The sequence below is a fragment of the Plasmodium gallinaceum genome (assembly GCF_900005855.1).
Source record: "Plasmodium gallinaceum strain 8A genome assembly, contig: PGAL8A_v1_108, whole genome shotgun sequence".
In the NCBI taxonomy this organism is placed as follows: Eukaryota; Apicomplexa; class Aconoidasida; order Haemosporida; family Plasmodiidae; genus Plasmodium; species Plasmodium gallinaceum.
Genome location: NW_021628228.1, coordinates 181,798 through 202,330, shown reverse-complemented (window position 1 = coordinate 202,330; position 20,533 = coordinate 181,798). Strand labels below are relative to the sequence as shown.

General features: G+C 18.6%; 8 protein-coding genes across 8 annotated transcripts in view; 3 read left to right on the top strand and 5 right to left on the bottom strand.

The window, feature by feature from the left end:
- Positions 1-1,365: 1,365 nt before the first annotated feature.
- On the top strand, positions 1,366-5,061 carry ApiAP2 (transcription factor with AP2 domain(s), putative; the record flags this gene model as incomplete). Its single annotated transcript, XM_028670176.1, has 1 exon — positions 1,366-5,061. The coding sequence occupies one exon, from the start codon at positions 1,366-1,368 to the stop codon at positions 5,059-5,061; it is 3,696 nt and encodes a 1,231-aa protein (XP_028526955.1).
- A 1,043-nt stretch (positions 5,062-6,104) lies between these two features.
- PGAL8A_00383700 (conserved Plasmodium protein, unknown function) lies at positions 6,105-6,431 on the bottom strand (the record flags this gene model as incomplete). The annotated part of the gene is made up of 1 exon (XM_028670175.1): positions 6,105-6,431. The coding sequence occupies one exon, from the start codon at positions 6,429-6,431 to the stop codon at positions 6,105-6,107; it is 327 nt and encodes a 108-aa protein (XP_028526954.1).
- Positions 6,432-7,403: 972 nt separating this feature from the next.
- PGAL8A_00383600 (conserved Plasmodium protein, unknown function) lies at positions 7,404-7,733 on the bottom strand (the record flags this gene model as incomplete). The annotated part of the gene is made up of 1 exon (XM_028670174.1): positions 7,404-7,733. One exon carries the CDS (start codon positions 7,731-7,733, stop codon positions 7,404-7,406), a length of 330 nt encoding a protein of 109 aa, XP_028526953.1.
- A 939-nt stretch (positions 7,734-8,672) lies between these two features.
- PGAL8A_00383500 (conserved Plasmodium protein, unknown function) lies at positions 8,673-9,296 on the bottom strand (the record flags this gene model as incomplete). The annotated part of the gene is made up of 1 exon (XM_028670173.1): positions 8,673-9,296. One exon carries the CDS (start codon positions 9,294-9,296, stop codon positions 8,673-8,675), a length of 624 nt encoding a protein of 207 aa, XP_028526952.1.
- A 1,296-nt stretch (positions 9,297-10,592) lies between these two features.
- On the bottom strand, positions 10,593-12,567 carry PGAL8A_00383400 (RING zinc finger protein, putative; the record flags this gene model as incomplete). Its single annotated transcript, XM_028670172.1, has 2 exons — positions 10,593-11,345; positions 11,587-12,567. The coding sequence occupies 2 exons, from the start codon at positions 12,565-12,567 to the stop codon at positions 10,593-10,595; spliced, it is 1,734 nt and encodes a 577-aa protein (XP_028526951.1).
- A 3,080-nt stretch (positions 12,568-15,647) lies between these two features.
- PGAL8A_00383300 (rhoGAP GTPase, putative) lies at positions 15,648-17,857 on the top strand (the record flags this gene model as incomplete). The annotated part of the gene is made up of 5 exons (XM_028670171.1): positions 15,648-15,736; positions 15,873-15,986; positions 16,266-16,378; positions 16,487-17,334; positions 17,426-17,857. The coding sequence occupies 5 exons, from the start codon at positions 15,648-15,650 to the stop codon at positions 17,855-17,857; spliced, it is 1,596 nt and encodes a 531-aa protein (XP_028526950.1).
- A 1,272-nt stretch (positions 17,858-19,129) lies between these two features.
- Positions 19,130-20,132, top strand: PGAL8A_00383200 (conserved Plasmodium protein, unknown function; the record flags this gene model as incomplete). Its single annotated transcript, XM_028670170.1, has 4 exons — positions 19,130-19,223; positions 19,562-19,628; positions 19,818-19,869; positions 20,016-20,132. The coding sequence occupies 4 exons, from the start codon at positions 19,130-19,132 to the stop codon at positions 20,130-20,132; spliced, it is 330 nt and encodes a 109-aa protein (XP_028526949.1).
- A 151-nt stretch (positions 20,133-20,283) lies between these two features.
- The window catches only part of PGAL8A_00383100 (conserved membrane protein, unknown function), a gene marked incomplete at both ends in the record, with an annotated part of 4,311 nt that continues 4,061 nt past the window's right edge, over positions 20,284-20,533 (bottom strand). Inside the window, one exon of the mRNA XM_028670169.1 lies at positions 20,284-20,512. Within this exon, the coding sequence (XP_028526948.1) occupies positions 20,284-20,512 (229 nt within the window). The remainder of the gene's footprint in view (positions 20,513-20,533) is intronic.

Below are 20,533 nucleotides of genomic sequence, written 5' to 3'. Positions count from 1 at the left end.
CAAAACTGTATTAAAACGACATATGCAAACACACATATGAACTAACATGATAAGCCTATAAATGATTTCTATGATAATATAACTTATATAATTGTTGTATCATCAATATATAAAATTTCTTAGTATATGCATATATACATATAAAAATACATATATATATGTGCAAGTATATTTTATATTTTTATAATATTTTTTTTTTTTTTTATGGCACGATTTATATTGAGTGCATTTATTAAAATTAAAAAAAAAAGTGCATATAATATAAATACATATATTTATTTTTATATGCAACAAAATGTTTCAAAAAAAAAAAAAAAATATTATGTAAAAAAAATATATATTTATAAATAATAAAATAAAAGGGTAAAGATAAAAGAAAAAACTTATGAAAATTGCATTTAAAATAAAAAAAAAAAAAATTTTTGGAAGCATTCTTATAATGTTAAAAAAAAAAAAAAAAATGAAAATGAAAAGAATAATGGAATGTGAAAATAAAAAATAAATTAAACTAAATTCCATATAATTAAGTATATTTTAATTAAACTCTTCTTAACAGGAATTTATTTTGTATGTAATGTTATTTATATTATCTTTTTTTTTTTTTTCATTTCCGTAATTTTGCTTATGCACATAAAGCAGTAGTAGCTAATGAAAAAAAAAAAAAAAAAAAAAAAAAAAAAAAAAAAAAAAAAAAAAAAAAAAAAAAAAAGTGCGCAAAAAATATAAATATTTAGAATTGAAACGATAAGATTAAAGAAAAAAAATGGAAAAGGAAATAAAATGAATGTGGATTAGATATTAAAAAATTATAATTTATGCTTCTGTTTTTCCCTTTTTAAATTTTGTATTTTTTATTTTTCTTTCATATATACATATGATTATAAATTCATACTAAAGATTTACTTTTAAAAATTAAATTTATTATATACATACATATACCTGTATAAATAACTTTATAATTGCATATACCATAATAAATAATATTATATAATTTTATGTACTGTCATAAATTATTATATATAATTTTGTATTTTTCATTTACAATATATATATATACTATTAATTTTAAGCTTTAACATGGACATATTATTTTGAATAACTCAGTGCTTTTTATTAATATATAATAGTTTAATATTAAAAGATAATTATATCCTTTTTTTCTTTTTTTTTTTTTTTTAATATCTTTATGGTAAAGCTTCCCTATTATTTTCTATTAATTTTTTTTGAAACGTTTATTTGAAATGCTTAAACCAATTTTTTTTAAAAATAAATAACAAATAATTGGTAAAGCATAAAAATAAAGATACTACTAAATATATATGCATATACATATATATATATATATATGTAAATTAAAATTTCAATATGGAAGCATTGGTAACTGATAAAGATATTAGCATTAAAAATGAAAATGAGAATGAAAATAACAATGAATTATTAATTGGCCATCCAAATTTAAATGATCATGAGAACGATGTAAACTATGAAAAAAAGGATGATATGGATATGCCTATTAGTTTTAATGATCAAGATAAATTAGATGTACCGTCCTTAGTAGAAATATGTAAACAACAATTAATTGTGATTTTAAAAGATATGTGTGCAGATTCTAATAATTCAGATGAAAAAGCATCTTTCATGTATCATTTAAATAGATTAAGAAGTGCAGTAACAGTAGTGGATTTACATAATTATATAGCTGTATTTGGTCCTTGTTTAAGTTATAATAAATTACCCTCTACGTGGAATATATCTGTATGTGATTATTTAAAACAGCAGCTAAATATACTTCGAGCTGCTGATTCACAACAAAATTCTAATAATTACATGAATTACTATGAATTACATAATGAATTTGACGATGTAATGAATGAAAAAAAAATGAACAATACTAATAATTCAATACATGGGAATATTAATTCAAATAATATTAACTCACAATCTTCCATGAAAGGTACAATTCATATAAATTCTACAAATAATAGTATGAATTATTCCTTTTGTGATCAAGAGGATAAGATGGTTGAAGATTATTATGAATGTTTAATGAGAACAAAATTATCCGAAGAGTCTCCTGATTGTTTAAAATATATGATGAATACAAAAAATGATTCATTAAGTAATACAGAAGTAGAAAATGTAATATCATATTTAAAAAAATACGAAGTCAAGTCTAGTAAAAATTCAAATAAAATGGAAGATGATATGAAGTTTAACAAAGACTCTGATTATGATTATCAAGAAGATTATTTGAAGGATAAAGCATTGTATGATTCTGACATAGATGAACAACATAATAATGAAAATAATATGCATAACAACAGGACTGTTAATGATAATTCTAGTAATTTAAATAACAATAATAATAATAATAATAATGTTAATAGCAATAACAATAATAATAATACAAATAATATTAATATGAATAATAAAAATGGAAATTTAAAATCAGATAGAATGAAAAAAAATGATATAAATAATTGGACTAGATCAAACACAGAAGGACACCCTGAATATCTACCAAGAATACCAGGGGTACGATTTAATCCCAAGAAACAACAATGGCTAGCTGCATGGAATGATAACACTAGAGAAATAAGAAGATATTTCTCTGTGAAACAGTATGGTTTTGAACAGGCTCGAATTTTAGCTGTAAAAGCAAGACAAGAAGCAGAAAAAGCAGGTGCAAGATGTAAGCCGATGTTTCATGTTCATGGTAGAAAAGCAGTAGATACATTATCTAACGATTTAATAAAAAATGATATGGAAGAAACTTATAACAATACACTTTCAAATAATGCTATTGGAAATGATTTATTGAATAAAAAAGAATTAATTAAATCCGAAAACAAAGGGTTAAAGAGAGGAAGAGGAAGACCTCCTAAAAGAAAGTTAAGTGAGGATTCTCAATTATCCTTAGATGATGTGGAACAAAACTTTTGTCGAAATAATGAAAATATGGAATTGATGGAATGTATGGAATCCTTTGATAAAGATTGCACAAGACCTATGAAAGGAGTATCTTATAACGACAGAAAAGGATCTTGGTTAGCTTATTGGTCAATTGGTAAAAATTTTCAAATGAGAAGATTTCCAATAAAAAAATTAGGTTTTGAGAAGGCAAAAGAATTAGCTATACAATGTAGATTAGAAGCAGAACAAGCTGGTGCTACAACGACAGAAAATAGAACAAAACGAATGAGAAATTTATTAACTATTAATCCAGATAATTCATTAGAAGCATTGATGGAACATAATTCGTTGGAAAATGATGAAAATTTAAATGATAAAAATGTTAATGGAAATATATTAGTTTCACAAATGCAAAACTTTAGTAATAATACGATGAATAATAATATTCCCCCAACAAAATTACCTCATAGCGATGAGCAAGAAAGTGAAATAGATTTTTCTCCCACAAAGAGAACTAGAGCTCCAAGAGGAAGAAGAATGGAGAGTTTAACTGCGCGGGCTAGTGCGTTAACGCCTGTCGAAGGAGTTAGATTTGATCCTTATTCTTATTCTTGGTTTGCTAAATATTTAGAAAATGAAAATTCAAAGGAACCAAAAATTTCAAAATATTTATTAAAAAAATGGGGTTTTAATAAAGCACATAGCTTAGCTGTGCATACTGTAAAATGTGCATATAAAGCAGTTCCATTTACGGACGAAGAATTAATTAATATATTTAACGTAGATGCAAAAAATCTTATTAATAATCAAAACAGTTTAATTAATTTAGGATTTAATGATACGTTTAATAATAATAATATGAATAATAATAATTTGAATACTAATAATTTTAATAACCTTAATAATAATAATAGTAATAATAATATGATTAATAACATGAATATTATTAATAATACAATTAATAGCAATATGGATAATAATATTAACAATAATTTTAATAATAGCATTAATAGTTATAATGGTAATACTAATAACATTAGTATTATTAATAATAATTTGAGTAATAATATTGATAACATTGATAATAATAATGCAAATAAAAGTAATATTAATAGTAATAGTGGTAGCAATAATAGTAATAATATTGGTAACAATAATAATAATAATAATGATTTAAATATAAATACTAATAATAAAATGAACATTTTAAATAATTATAATTTTAATAATAATAATAATATGAATAATGATAATGTAAATAATATAAATAACTATAATATTAATAGTAATAATTCATCAAAAAGTGGGAATATAATTAATAATAATTTAATTCCAAGTAATTTAAGTAATAGTTTAAAAACAGGAATTGGTAATATAAATAATATGAGTAATAACAAATTGAGCAATTTTATGAACGATCACAATATAAACAGTAATAATTATTGTGCTGGTGATATCTTGAATACAGGAATATTAGATGAAAATCATATTAATATGATAAATGCAAGCAATAAATTGGATAACAGTAGTAACAACAATAATAGTACAAATATAATAAATGACAATCCAGAAAGTCATATGAATATTAATGAATGTATTTTAAATAATAATGTTATTGAATATCATAATCAAAATAATATAAAAATTAATGCTCATATAAATAATGTAGTATCTGCTAATGGGGTAGATAATATAATTACCTCTCATATAACCGATATTGCATTAAATCGCACAAATGAAGCTAATGTGAATTCATTGGATACAAATTATAATATTTCATCAAACAATAACAATGATAATACAAATATTAATTCAGAAAATGCAATTAATAGCAAATCAATTAATATAAATAATAATGACATCAATAATGAAAAGCATGGTGCTTTAAATAATATAGAGCATCCTATGGATAATAGAAATATTTTAAATATAATTAATGAGCAAAATAATTTAGATAATAACTCAAATGTTGATAACAATAACAGCTATTCTAATAATCATTATTCTAAAAATACAAACAATAATTTTAATTCTTATAGTAATGATAGTTCAGGTGCAAACAATTTAATTAACACTAGTCAAAATGAAAACAATGATTCATCTTTATATTATATGAATGTAAAAGCAGAAATAAAAACAAAACAATAAAGGATGAAAAAATTAATAAATAAAATATTAAATCAAAACAAATATAATAAAAGATTACCAAATAGAACAAAAATTTAAGCATTTTGTTTTATATTATTTTATTATTATTCTTAATATTATTATATAAATATGTTTGAAACTCATATTTTTTTTTACTTTTTTTTTTTTAAAGAATTTAAACACATTATATTAATATCTTTATGAAAAATATTCCTTTTAATTTTTGCCATTAATGCATTAAATCATATATTTAACATTATATGTTTATTCTTTTATATTTATTAATTCTATTTCCGTGCTTATTTATATAATTATTCAATTTTCTTTTTCTTTTTTTTTTTTTTAAATTATAAACGTTATAATTGTAAAAAATAAAATATATATATTATGAAAAAGAAATGTTTTATATGGATAAATACATATAATTTTTTATTTTTTATTTAAAAATATATATGTAAATAGTTTCATGAAATGTTAGTTCTTTTTTAAATTATATATTAAGAGATATATTTTTATAGGACAATTAAGAAAAATATTAATTTTTTATATGGATGAAATGCGATGTATTTATAAATATATAATTTTTTTTTTTTTTTTTTTTTTTTTTTTTTTGTCTAATATAAAATTGTAGTTTTTTTATAAATTTTTTATATTATTTTTAACATAATTAAATATTTATACATAATTTAGATTAAATTAGTAATAAAAAAAAAAAAAAAAAAAATGAAGTTTATTTTAGAATTATGGAATAATATATGTGTTTTTTTTTTTTTTTTTTAAATGAAAAATTATATGCAATAATTTTCTTTTTTTTTTTAATTTAAATTAATTTTTTTTTTTCTCTTCTTTTTTTAATAATAAAAATTTATTGTAAAAAACTGTAAAAAAATTAATACTAAAAATAAGTAAAATATATAATGTACATCATTTTTAATAATTTTTAATCATAATATAATGTCTTATGTTCAAGAATATGTACATGAAAAAAGATTTTTTTTTTTTTCTAAATTTATTGTTGCGATTAGCTAAAATTACAAACAAAATTATCTTCCTTTTTTTACGAAATTTGCTATATTTGTAATTTTCTCTCTAAGTTTAGGAGTTATTTCAGGTTTTGCTCTTTGATGAATTTCTAAATGCTTTAAAATTTGACCAGCTCTATACCAGTTAATATCAGTATTTTGACGTAAACACATAAATAAACTTTTCTTTCCTTCTAATATCATTCCTCTACTTTCTTTTAATTTCCTTGCCCCTTCTAGTGATATTCTTTCTTGTTTTTTTGCATCTTTATAGTTTTGACTCTGCTTAACACCATAAGGTATTTTTTCTTTAATTTTTTTAGATAAATTAATTCGACATATAAACATCTTAATATATATATATATATATAATATATATAATATATATAATATATATAATATATATTTGAATTCAAATAAAATTAAATATGGACTCCCTTATTTTTTCACTTTATAAATTAAATTTATACATTTTTTTTACACTTTTTTTTTTTATGAACAAATAATCAATCAAAAATCCTTGAAACTTTATCATACAAAAAAAAGGAAAAAAAAATATATATCTTTGTGTAATCAAAAATTAAGAAATTAAATCTTATTTTATTGAAGTATGCTTGTTTTTAAAGAAATGATTTACAAAAGAAAAATTTTTTTCTCTTAAGAAAAAATGTAAATATCTGTCATTTTGAAGTTAACATTTTCATTTAATTGAAAATAAAAAAAATAATTTAGATGATTATCATTTAAAAAAAAACAAAAGAAAAAAAAAAAAAAAGAAAAATATCCTTTAATTATGTAGCTATATAAATGAAAATTCTTTAATAACATTAAAAACTTTTTATAAAATATTCAAAAAAACTATCAAATAGCTTATAAATTATTTTATTAATAAAGCTTATGGTTTTAATAATAAATGGATAATTGTAAGTATTTAAATTTTTATTATGTTACTCTTTTAATTATAATTTTGTTACTTATAATTTTAAAATGTGTTTATTTTATTTAATTTTATTTTTTTATAAAAAAGCAAATAAATCATTTTTAATTGAAATTAAATAGAAAAATAAATAAAAAAGTAAAAATAAAAGTAAAAAACAAAAAAATATTTTTTATAATTTTTCACAAATTTGAAAAAAAAAATTTGAATAAAAGCAAGAAAGTAATCTAAAATTTGAATTTGTTTTTCTATTTACAAAATTATTCTCAAATATGTAGTTAGAATTTTCTAAAAAATTAGAAATGGACAATTTATGTTATATTTTGTGAAACATTATAGTTTTCCTAATAATTCAGAAATATATGCATTGGGGATTTACTGTATTAAATCATACCAACTGGGATGTTAAAGGCTATAGATGTTATAACAAAATCTGAATGCTTTTCTTTTTCTTTAATTATGCTTGAAGGTTCGATATTTTGTTTCTTTACTTGATTTAATTCGTCATCATATTTAAAAATATCATAAAATAACTCATTATTTTTAATTAAAAAATCGTCATTACTGTCATAATATGGTAAATCATTTTCATCGTAAAATTCATTTTTACTGGTATTTTTTTTTTTAGTATCTTTTTCCATAGAATTGTTTCCTTTACTTTTTTTGTTATATTTAGAAGAATACTTTTTATTTTTTTTTTCTTTTAAAACCATTTTATTTATGATATAACATGAAAAAAAAATCTGAACAATTTTTAAATAATGGACAATAGTAATTAAAAAACTTTATATTATGAAAATAATGTAATAAATTTTAAAAAAGAAAAAAAAAAAAAAAGCACTTTTAGAAATAAAAATGAATAAAAATATCAATAACCATAAAGGTTTATTAAATGAAATAAAAAATAAAAAATTGGTTTAATTAATATACATTTATATATACTTTTACTAAATCAACTTTTCGAAAACATTTTTTTAGTACAATTAAAATATTAATTTACTATATATAAAATTATATTTTTTCTTCTTATACTGAAAAATTATGCTTCACTAGTAAACAATATTTATTTTGCTTATTTAAAAATTAACATAATTAAAAAAAAAAAAAAGTTTTATATATCATATATAAAAAGAAAAACGTTTTATCCCATAAAAGAAATGTTAGTCTTAATATTTTAGTTTAAGCAAATAAAATTTATTTTAATAGTAAAATATTGTATTAACTTACAAGATGTTTTTTAAAAAGAGTTAAATTTAGAATCACTAAAAATAAAATATAAAAATTTATGCTAATGTACTATTTCAATAATTATGAAAAAATATTAGAAATAAATAAAAAAAACAGTTCTGTAAATTCTAAAAAATTAAATGATAAAAAAATAATATTATATAGAATAAAAAGGAAAATAACAAAATTATGTATGATTCTAGAATAGAAATCTCTAAGAGATTTTTTATTTTATTAATATACTTTAAAAAAATTATTTTTTTTATTTTTACAATTTAAAATAATAAAAAAAATTTAAACATCAAATTTATTCAAATGCAATAAAGATTAAGACAAATTTTTATACATATTTAAAGATAAAAAAAAAAAAAAAAAAAAACAAGAAAAAGAAAAAGCAAAGACAAAAAAAAAAAAATCCCAAAATATTAATTGTCAGAATTATCTGAATAACCAAATAATAATGAATTTTCTTCTGTTTCAATTTTTTTATTTTCACATGATACTTTCAAATTTATTTTTTTATTCTCACTGTTAATGGTGTTTTTGTTTTTTTTCGTTTTAATTATTGCTTTCACAGTTGGCTTAAATTCAACTGCTTTTTTTTTATTTATACTTTTTTTAATTTCACTGAGATTAACATTTTCTTTTAAAATATCTAAATCTGTTTCTTTTTTTCTCTTTTTTTTTATATATCCTTTAATTGCTTCATTAAATTCATTCACTAATTCTCTTTCTCTCTCTTTTAATTTTTCAATACTATAATTATCATTTTTTTCATAATTTTCGTAATATTCTAAATCTTCTTCGGTTAAACTAGGAAGACCATACAAATTCGTATTATTATCATTGTCTTCTAATGTTGCGGTATTTTTTTTTAATTCTAATTGCTCAGATAAACTTAAAAATTGATTATCTCTCTTAAACTCTGGTAATCCCTTTAAAATTTGATTTTCAACTAATTCTTTTTTACTTCTAGTATCTTTTTCTAATTCTTGTATCCCTTCATTAGTATATATCTGCTTATAGATATGAGTTTTCACAAAATTCATTTTACTTTTAGTGCATTTAATAATATGCGTATGTTACAAAAAATTAAAAAAAAAAAATTGTAAATGAAATTGATATAAATTTTCTTTTAATTTCTATTTTTTATATTTCCCTTAAAAATTTAACTAAAATAATTTACAATATATATATTTTAAATAAAATTAAAAATAATTAACCTTAAACTCAAAACATAGTAGGAATATATATGTTTACATTATATATAAGATTAAATAAAATAATATAGAAAAGAAAGATTATTATTTAATGCGAAAAAAAAATAATTTACCATAATTTTTTTTTAAAGCTGAGAGACCCATTAAATAAATATTACTTAACTCAATAAAAATTATATTTTATATATTTTATCTACATATTTAAAATTTTTTAAAATAAATTATGAATCGCATGTTTTATAATTACATTTAAAAAAAAAGAAAAAAATAATTTTTAAACCTTATTTCTTAATTTTTTTTTCTTTGGAAAATTTTGTAAAAACAATTAAAAGAAAATGGAAATAAACAAATATATATTCTGACAATTATGAAATTTAATTTTTTTTTTTTTATAAACATTTTCTTTTAAAAAAAAAATAAGTAAACATTCTTAATTTTATATTTCATGTTCATTTTTTTTTAAAAAATATACAAATAAAATTATATATGAATTGTTAATGAATTTTTTACTATATCTTTTTAAAATTAAGTTATTTTATATTACTTTATATATTTTTTTTTTTTTTTTTTTTTTTTTTATATATTAAATATTAAAAATTTACGAAAAAGAAGATTACATATTAAATTTTCAGTGAATTGTTTTGTTTTTATCATACGCATATATATGAGAAGGCCTTTTTTCCTTTATATTAGAAGGGTTACAATAAATTACGATTCCATCTTTTTTAATAAAAATATATATTAAATGCTTTTTTGTGTGTACCTTTCAATATTGTAGAACATTCATTTGATTTAATTTAATAGTTATGTACATAAAGTTATATACAGATATTAATTTTCCTTCTTACGTGTATTTTTACAAAATATAAGTTGAGATTATTACTACTTTTTTTTCTCTCTTATTTAATCCTTATGTTTTGTAAATTAATCCTTCTCATATGAAAAAATAAAATAATGTATATAATCAATTGTTTAAAAGGTAAAACTCCTTTACAAATAAATGATAAATTCGTATATATTAACATGTGTGCATATAAATAATGGATATTAAAGTTAGTTGCATGTAATCAAAATGAAATCAATTGCTTTTTATTATTTTATTTATTTTTTTTTTTTTTCCTATTTTTAAAATTTTAATTTACATCTGCAACAAGGGCATGTTAAATTAAATTTAAACCAGTTTTTCACACATTTCCAATGATATGTGTGTAAACATATCAATTTTATACATTTATCATAATCTTGAAATTTTTCAAAGCAAACAGCACACTGTTCTTCTGTTAAATTATTTTTTAAAATAGCTACATCTTTTTTTTCATTGATATTATTTTCTTCGCTCTTATCATAATTTTCTAAAGAATTTAAGTAATTATTTTTAAAATTTTTATTAAATATATATTTATGCTTTGTCAACTGTTTTAAAATGTTTTCTTCTTTCATATTATTTTCTCGTAAATTCATATTAGCTGATGGAAACAATCTTAATAAAGAATCTGAATCTAGCTGTTGTAAAATATTTAATATAGCATAAGGTTTATATTCAAAAGGTAAGCATTTGATATAATTAATTGCTTCTTTTGATATGACATCAAAAAACGTTGGTTTTATCGATCCATCAATATAAATAAATGTGTTACAACTAATTCTGGCTTTGCCATATTTTATATTAATTGGATCAATCCCCATTATTTTAAATTGAACTCCTTTATAAAAGAAAGTATCATAAATTGAATATAAATTTAAGTAATGTCTTTCTATATATGGCTTTATGTAATCGATAAATAAGTCATAATTATATGTAGTTGGTAAAGTATCATATAACGGAACAATATGAACATTATTAAATTGCTCATAATAATCAACATTTAATATTATTTCCTAAAAATATAAAAAAAAATGATAAATAATATATTATATTTCATAATAAATTTCTATTATTATATTAAGACATATACACATTTAAAAAAAAAAAAAAAAAAAACATATATTTATATCTTTATATATTATGGTAAAATAAAAAAATAAGCTTTATATTTTATCAAAAACAAAATAATATAATAAAATGTAATGTGTAATAAATAAAACATAAACCAAGAAAATTTATTATTTTATTTCTAACTGTATGCTCATCAATAAAGCCAACATTTAGATCAGAATCAACTTTGAAAATAAGAAATGAAAAATTGCTTATAATAAATAATTTTCCACAATAAAATAACTTGTTTTTATTTTTTTTAAAGTAAGGATATAAATAAGATATTAAAATTTTTTCTAATACTACATTTTTTTTTTTTTTTTTTTCTTTATAATCTCTTGTTAATTTATTAGATTCATTTTTTCTTTTTGATTTTTGAGAAAAACAGTCAAAAGAAAAAGGAATAAAAGAAATGGTGTCATTAAAAAATTCAATGCTTTTTTTAAAAAAATATTTTTTAAAAGAAAAAAAATTTCTTTTTAATTTTTTTTCATATTTTTTGTAATTTTTATCATTTATTATTAAAATATGAATTTTTTTAAAATTATCAACATATTTTCCATCCGTATAAATTAATGTATCATGACTAAGTACTCCTTTAGACGGGATGCAATCAATAATAACATAGTCTACATCATTATTCACATGATTATCTTTACTTATTTTATTATCTCTATTATTTTCATTATCATATAAACAAATTTCATTATTATTTAATTTTTTGTGATCTTCTATTTCTAACAACGATTTTTTTAATGAAGAATTATTTTCTTCTTCACCTGTATTCACATTTTGATCTTTTACCTTACTTGCATCATCATCTGCATTTTCACCCTTTCTCTCAGATTCGTTTTCATTTTCATCTTTATTTATGTTTTCATTTTTATTCTTGTTTACATTTGTATTATTTAAACTAATAATAAATCCTTCATGCAAAATACATTTCTCATTAATTAAAGAATTTAGCTTATCATAAAGCGAGTCGAAATTAGAAACGCTTTTTTTTATTGGTAATATGTGAACCTTTTCTAAAGTGCTTTCTTCTACTATATTCAATTTTTTTTTTGAATTCATATCGCTAATAAAGTCCAACTTACTATTTTTTATGCTTCTTTCATCTATCATTTTTAATTTTCATACACATAACCTATCTATATATATGCATACATATATTTCACAAAATTTGCAACATAAATGTGCAACTATATCATATATTTAAAACAATTAAAACGCATTTATACTTTAACAAACTCATACACCACCATGATTTCCAAAATGAATTTTTAAAATTTAGAAAAAAAAATATATTTGATCTCCTACTATTAAGCTGGCCTATTTTATTTTTTAATAATATTCGTTTAACAAAAAATTAATAAAAAAAATTTAAGTATACAAAATTAATTTAGAAATAGATTATTATTAAAATTTTAGTTATTATTTCCTCTGAAAAAATAAATAAAAATTTTTATTATTTATATATAAAAATTTCTTAATTTTTAATTTAACTATAAATTACTTATTCTCATGAAATTTACATAAATACCACAATTTTTGTATAATATGTATGTTATTAATTTAGCACATAAATGATGTAAATAAATAGTATTTCAGGATATTAAGCATATACAAACTTTATCAATATTAAATATTAATATATGGAATTTTTTATTTTATTGGCATTTTCTAGTTTTAATAAAAATTATTTATAAAGTTCTATTTTATTATTATTTATTTATTTTTTTTTTTTTTTTGCTTGTGTTTATTCTAAAATAGATAAATATAAATATTGTTTAAAAACTATGAAGCATTTTTAAACATAAAATAACAAATATAAAACAAAATACAAAAAAGTAGACAGAAGAATAAATAAATAGAAACAAAATAAATGTTGAATTTTACATCTTATTTAAAAAACTAAAAATTTATAAATTTCTTTCATTAAAAAAGGAAAAAAGATATAATTTTTTTTTTTTTAGTATAATTTTTCTATCATAAACATTTTAAAATAAACATGTAAAATTTAAAATTATTTCGCTTGAAAAATACAAATAACATTAAATTAAATGTTAATACTTGTATTTTATAATGAAGAATAAATCTATTTAAAAAAAAATAAAATAAAAAAAAAAAAACTTTCATTCAAAATTTTTATTTTGGAGTCTAAAGATTAATTAAAATGTGTGTAAATATTTTTTTTTATTATTTTTCTATTTTCTAATTGTTGAACATAATTAGAATTTTCCTTTCTATATGTATTTTACAATTTATAAAATTATTTTTTTAATTAAAGTAACATAATAAATTATGTTAAACATTTAACTTTCAGAAAACCGATTATGCATTTCTATTTTAAAATCACGTTGCTTACAACTATACGCACCAGTTGCCTATAACGAGTTGCAAAAAAAAAAAAAAAAAAAAACATTTTAAAAGAAAACAAACTAAAATAAATGGAAATTAAATTGAAATAATAAAAAATAATATATTTGCATTTATAAAATAAATTATAATTTAATTTTTATATATCTTTATTAATTTAATTTTATTTTTTTGTTTAGACCCTTAACAATGTTAAAAGATATATTAGTATCAAATGAACAAAAATAATATGCTATATTTTTTTTTTTTTGAAATAGTTTTAAATATGTATAAATATAATAGAATAGAAGAGAAATAAAAAAGGAAAAAACATTAAAATAATGAAAGATTTAATTTTAAAATGATAAAAATAATTACATTTTTTATAGTTTTTCAATGAATAAGTAAATCATTGAATTGTGAAAAAAAAAAACAGAAATACTATTTATTATTTTATATATGATGTTTTAACTCAGTTGTTTTATCATTTCTATTCCCACAATTTGTTATCTAAAATGTGCACACACATATAGATATTTTTTTCTATGGGAAAAAAAAATTATGAAGATGCACACACATATATTAGGATGGAATATAAATAATTTTAAGTTTCACGAAAAAGATAACTAGAGGAAATACATTTATTTCTTTTATTAAACAATTCCCTTGGATAAAGTTATTAATAATAGGGTATTATTTATAGAATACATAATAAAATAGCTTCATTAGCAATATAAATAGTAAATAGCTTTTCATACAATTTTTATTTGTATAAAAACAGTTATTAATATATTATAAGGAATAAAAATATACTTTTATAAATGCTGTATGTAAATTTATTTTAAACATAAACTTTTATTTATGCAATATAAATGAAAATTCTGCTAAATAAAAAAGGATAAGTGAATAATTTTTTTTTATAAAAAATATATATTTACATAATGAAGAAAAAAAAAAAAATTCTTCGCTTTTGCCCAGTGTGTGTGCAACCGTGCAAGTCTTTATATAAATATTTTTTTTTTTTTTAGTATGTTATTTTACTATTTTCATAATAAAGCTATTTGAAAAATGAAATTATTTATTATACATCTAAATTTATATTAATGATAAATGTGTTAAAATTTTAAGTCTTAAATTATTTTTTCGTATAAATATTAAAAAATGAATAAGTAATTAAACTCCTCAACTCTGCCTTAGACTTAAAATTTTAATTATTTTTGAATAACATTTTTATAAAATATTGTTTTTGAAATTCATAGAGCTAAAATAAAAGAAATTAAAGAGTGAGAAAGCATGTTTTACCATTTTAGTTGCTTAAAAATTTTTTTATCTTATTTTTATGTAATTTTGAAAAAATAAAAAAGATATTTACATAATTTCCTTTTAAATTAGAAAAATAGGATATAAAAATTAAACAAAAATTAAAATTTCTATCAGCTAATTTCTATTCATTTCAATGATAGACGTTGTAAATAGCATATTTTAAAATTTCAAATTTCAAATAATTTCTTACGTTTAAACTATAAATGTTTATTAAGTATTTGCTTTTGATATTTAAAAATTGTGAATTTTATTTTTTATATGATATATTTTAACTGAAAATATTTAATTTTCTTTTACTTATTAAAGGAAAAAGCATTTCATTCGGAAGACTAATTTTAAAATAGTTTATATTATATTAAATGTGAAGAAATAACAGACTATAAACAAATAATACCACTATGAATTTTAATTATTTTTTTCCTAATTTTATGAGAATTTAATATTTATATTTGAATATATAATTCTATTTTTTTTTTTTTTTTTTTATTAATTAAATTTAATATTTGATAATCAAATTATAAAAAATGCTAGATTCAGATGCAGAAGTTCTTCCAGATGTTTTGGCAGAATATGAAAAATTACTAAAAAAGTCATATACGGAAAATTTTGATGAGTAATAAAAATTTTAATATTTTTTATTTTTACATATTTTTTAACTAACGAATACTTACTAATTATATTGTATTTTAATTTTTTTTTTATTATGAATTTAAGTATACATTTTTTTTTTTGTTTTTTTACATTAATAGATTATATAAGACAGATCTATTAAAAGTAATAGGAAAGGATGGATATGGTTCACATATTGTTCTTTTAGTTCCTTGCTTTATAGTATCATCTGGAGCTGATCCTGAAAAAACATTGTAAATATTTTTTAAAATATAGAAAAATATAATTTATATATAAATACACACATGTTTATATAGTATATCACTAATAAAGAATATGTAATATACACACTATATATTTTAAAAAAAAATGAAAAATAATTTTTATATAAAAAAATATATAAATGTATATAAGTATTAATTTTAAAATTATATATTTTCATTTTTGAAAAAAATGGATAAATTACTTAGAATATATAGAATTATATTAAAATTTATGAATATTGTATTATATTTTTATTTTATATTTTACAGAAGATATGCAATATTAACATTAGATCCTATAGTGAAAGAAGATTATGTTTTAATATTATGTGAAACTCATACAAGTTGGTTAACTGACGCTGTTTATGCATACGCTAAGCAATGTAAATAAAGAAAATATAAATAAATAGAAAGAAAAAAAAAAAAAAAAAAGCAATAAATTATTTATAGTTTAATGCAATTATATTATTTTTATTTTATTTTTTTGTTAGGGTATGATACCTTACCAAGGAAATATAAAAAAAATTTAAAGAAGTTGTACCTTGTACATAGTGGATTTTTATCAAAAACATTGTTAACAATGCTAACGCCATTTGTTTCAGCAAAATTTTGGAAGAAAGTAGAATATATAGAAAAATTAGAAGATCTGTTTTTAAAATTAAATATAAAACCTACTAATTATCTAAGACATTTTCCTTATATAGTTCAAAGAAATGAGGAGGTAATGCTAGGTGAAAAACCAGTTTCAGTGTTTGGTGCTGACTTAGAAATATTATGCCAAAGGTTTGGAAAAACATACAAAGAATTTAATCACATTCCATCAATAATTGTAGAATTTTTGAGTCATTTATCTAAGCCTGAAATTGTTAATACAAAAGATTTATTTTACTTACAAGCAGATGCAAATACATTATATGGTATAATTGGTGATATAGAGTATGGAGAACCAACAACTGATTTTAACAACATACCAGCTCTGGTTTGTTCTTTTAAACTTTTTTTAGATGCTCAGAAACATGGATTACTAGGTAAAGATGCTTTTTCAAGGTTACATCATTTAAAGAGTGTATCTGCATCTAACAAAGTTATAAGAGCTACTTTATCAAAATTATATGAGAAACTTGAACCAGGAGTTAAACAATGTGTGTTATGTCTGTTGAAATTTTTTCAAAATGTCTCAAGTTATTCAAATGAAAATAATATGACACCAGAGACATTAGGTAAAATATTTTCTTCAACATTTTTTAGAGGAAGAAAACCTAATGCAACTTTTACGGAATGCATAAGCTTAGCGAATAAGTGCATGGAAATGCTTATTGAAAAACCAGATATTTTAATTGTAATTTCCTTTTCTATTACATATGTGCATATATTTATATTTTTGTTTATACTTTTCATTATATATATATATCGATATACTCTTTTATTAGGAAACTGAGAATTTTGATTCAAATAGCGAGGAAAGCGAAAGTTGTGAAACGAGTTCGGATAGTAGTAAATTAGAAGGTAGTAAAGAAAAAAATTATAAAGCTAATAATTCCAATGAATCTAGTAGTGATTCCGATGATAGTAAAGATAATAATAGTAAATCAAGTGAATCTGATGGAGATTCGGAAAAGAGTTCTGAACAAAACCTAGAACAATCTTCTTCGAAGTCCATAGAAAAAGAGAATATAGAAAAAAAAAAAAGCTTAGAAAAAAGTGACTCAAAAAAAGAAGACTCAGAAGAAGATTCAGAAGAAGAATCAGAAGAAGAATCAGAAGAAGAATCAGAAGAAGAATCAGAAGAAGAATCAAAAGAAGAATCAGAAGAAGGGGCAAAAAAAGTTAATTTTAAAAAAAGCGATTCTAACATAGAATAAATATAAAAATATTAATTATAAGGATAAAAGAAAAAAAAAAAAAATAATTCCTATTTAAAGATTATTGATGTTAATAAGAATAAAAGTAGCTTCATAAAAAAGGATGGAATAAAATATAAGAATATAATGGAACATTTATAATAATTTCTAAACAAATATATGTAAAGAATCACTTTGTATCCTTAAGAATAATTGTTAAAAATAGATAAATTAAAGTAATTAAAAAGTTGATATATTAAATAATATTAAAAAAAATATATATACTATATATTTTCGTAATATGAAAAAAAATTATAAAACAATATTATAATAAATTTTCAATATAAGAAAAGCAATAGGTACTGTTTTAGGAAGGGAAAAACGTTAAATTGCATATAAAAGAAAAATCTGATCATAAAAAAAGAAAAAATTAAAAAAGATTCATATATATCAAAAAATGAAAATATCATTGAAGAAAGGATTTCACAAAATATTGAAAAAAATTATTTCTTATATAAAATTAAAAATGAAATATAGTATAAACTATATGATAAAGAAAAAATTATTAATAAATGAAAATTGTTTAAAATATATTAAAGAAAAAGACACTCTTAAAAGGAAATAAAAATAAAATAAATTTAAATTAAATTTAAATTTACAAATATAAAATTTAGTAAACTATAAAAAATATATTCACATTGTTTTCAGATAGACCAAAAAAATATATATAATAATAAACCTTTAAATGATATATTAAATTTATTTTTTCTATTTAGAATTTTCATATATAATATCTTTCTTTGTTGATATAATAATTTTCTATATCCGAAATATATATATCTATTATTCTCATTAAACCACGTCTATTTAATGAGAAATAATGCACATTCTATATTTCGTATTTATGTATTTATCATGAGTATAATAAGTATATAATTTTCTTTTTTTTTTTTTTATCATATTTTAACATGATATTACACTAAAATATTTTCAATATTTATATACCTTTTCTTTTTTTTTTAATATATATATGCTCCATAAAATATAGTTATTTTTAATTAATATACCCTCTTTTTTTTTTAAGTTTTTATTTGCATTAAATAAATTTTTTTTCTTTTTTGAACATTTAATATATCTACAATTAATTCTTTTTATTTTTTTATTATATCTTGATTTTAATTTTCTTACTGTTTTCTCCTATTATTTTATTATAATTTCATTTTCCTATTATGTGATGTAATTCTTAATTTTTTAACATTTCTAGAAATATAAATAAAAATAAAATAATAAATAATGGCTGGCTCCTCAAGTGAAATTAGTGAATCATTAAATGGATGGATGAATAATAACTCTTCTATAATATCTTATGTTTTAATAAATTCAGATGGTAAAAATAAAAAATACATAATTACAAGTAATTGTTTAACTTTTTATGCAAGCCCATTTTAATGATAGAATATAAATGGTATAGAAATTAAAATATACTCTTTTAAATACGTAAAAATATTATGTTAGTTAAATATAAATAGAAAAAAAGAGTGTACGGAACTATAATACCAGATTAAATTTTCTCGTAATTTAAAAAAATTATATTAGAAAAGAATAGGATTAAAGATAATAATTCTGTATTTTAACAAATATTGCATACATATATTAAGAAATACATATAATTAAATAAAAAAAGAAAATAAATTATTATTTTTATTTTTTTTTAAAAAATTTAAGGTATCCCACTAAAATATAATGAAGAAGTGAGTTATGAGTATGCTGTCAAACAAGCTTCATTATTTTCGTAATTTTTTTTTATATTTTTAAATAGACTAAGAAATAAGACGATATTTTTGTTAAAATAAAATGATACATTACTTATTGATAAAAAAAAAATTATATTTTAATTTTAAAGGAAAATTTTGATTAATATATTTATGTTTTTTTTTTTTTAAATTATATATAAAGCATTCTAAAACTTCTTTAATTTCAGAGACTTAATAACAAAAACAAAAAAGTGTGTTAAAGAATTACTTCCTCAAGAAGTAAATATTAAAAATTTTATTATGTTAAAAAATTATGAAAAATGAATAAAATATAAACTTATATGTATTATATAAAAAAAAATATATAAACATATATAAATGTATAGGTAATTTATTCTATAAATTTTTTTCTCCTTTTTTTTAAGAACGAATTTAATAGTAATTTAAGAATTCGCACTAAAAAAGAAACAGAATATATATTATGTAATCATGGAGATTATTCATTAATTACTCAGCAAAATTGTAAAGATACAACTCAATAAGAAAAAAAAAAAAAAAAAAATTGATTATAAACCATTTCTTATTAATCTTACCTTTCTCTTTATGCATATATATACTATATCATTTATATCTTGTATGATGTATAAATTTTTATAAAACTGTATTTACATTTAAATTTATCTTTTTGTGAAGTTAATTTTTTTTTTTTCTGCTTTTTTTTTTTCCATCCTTAATTATATCTTTATTCATTTGATTTTCATCATCATCTTTATCTTTTTCTTTTTTCTTTTGTTCCACATTATTTGATTGAGAACTAAACAAACATTTTGTAATCCATGATAAAAAAATAGTAATTGCCAGTTGAAGAAATAAAAGAATGAATATCTTTATATTAAATGAGTCTTCATTTATTAAAATGATTCTTAAAAAAAAAAAAAAAAAA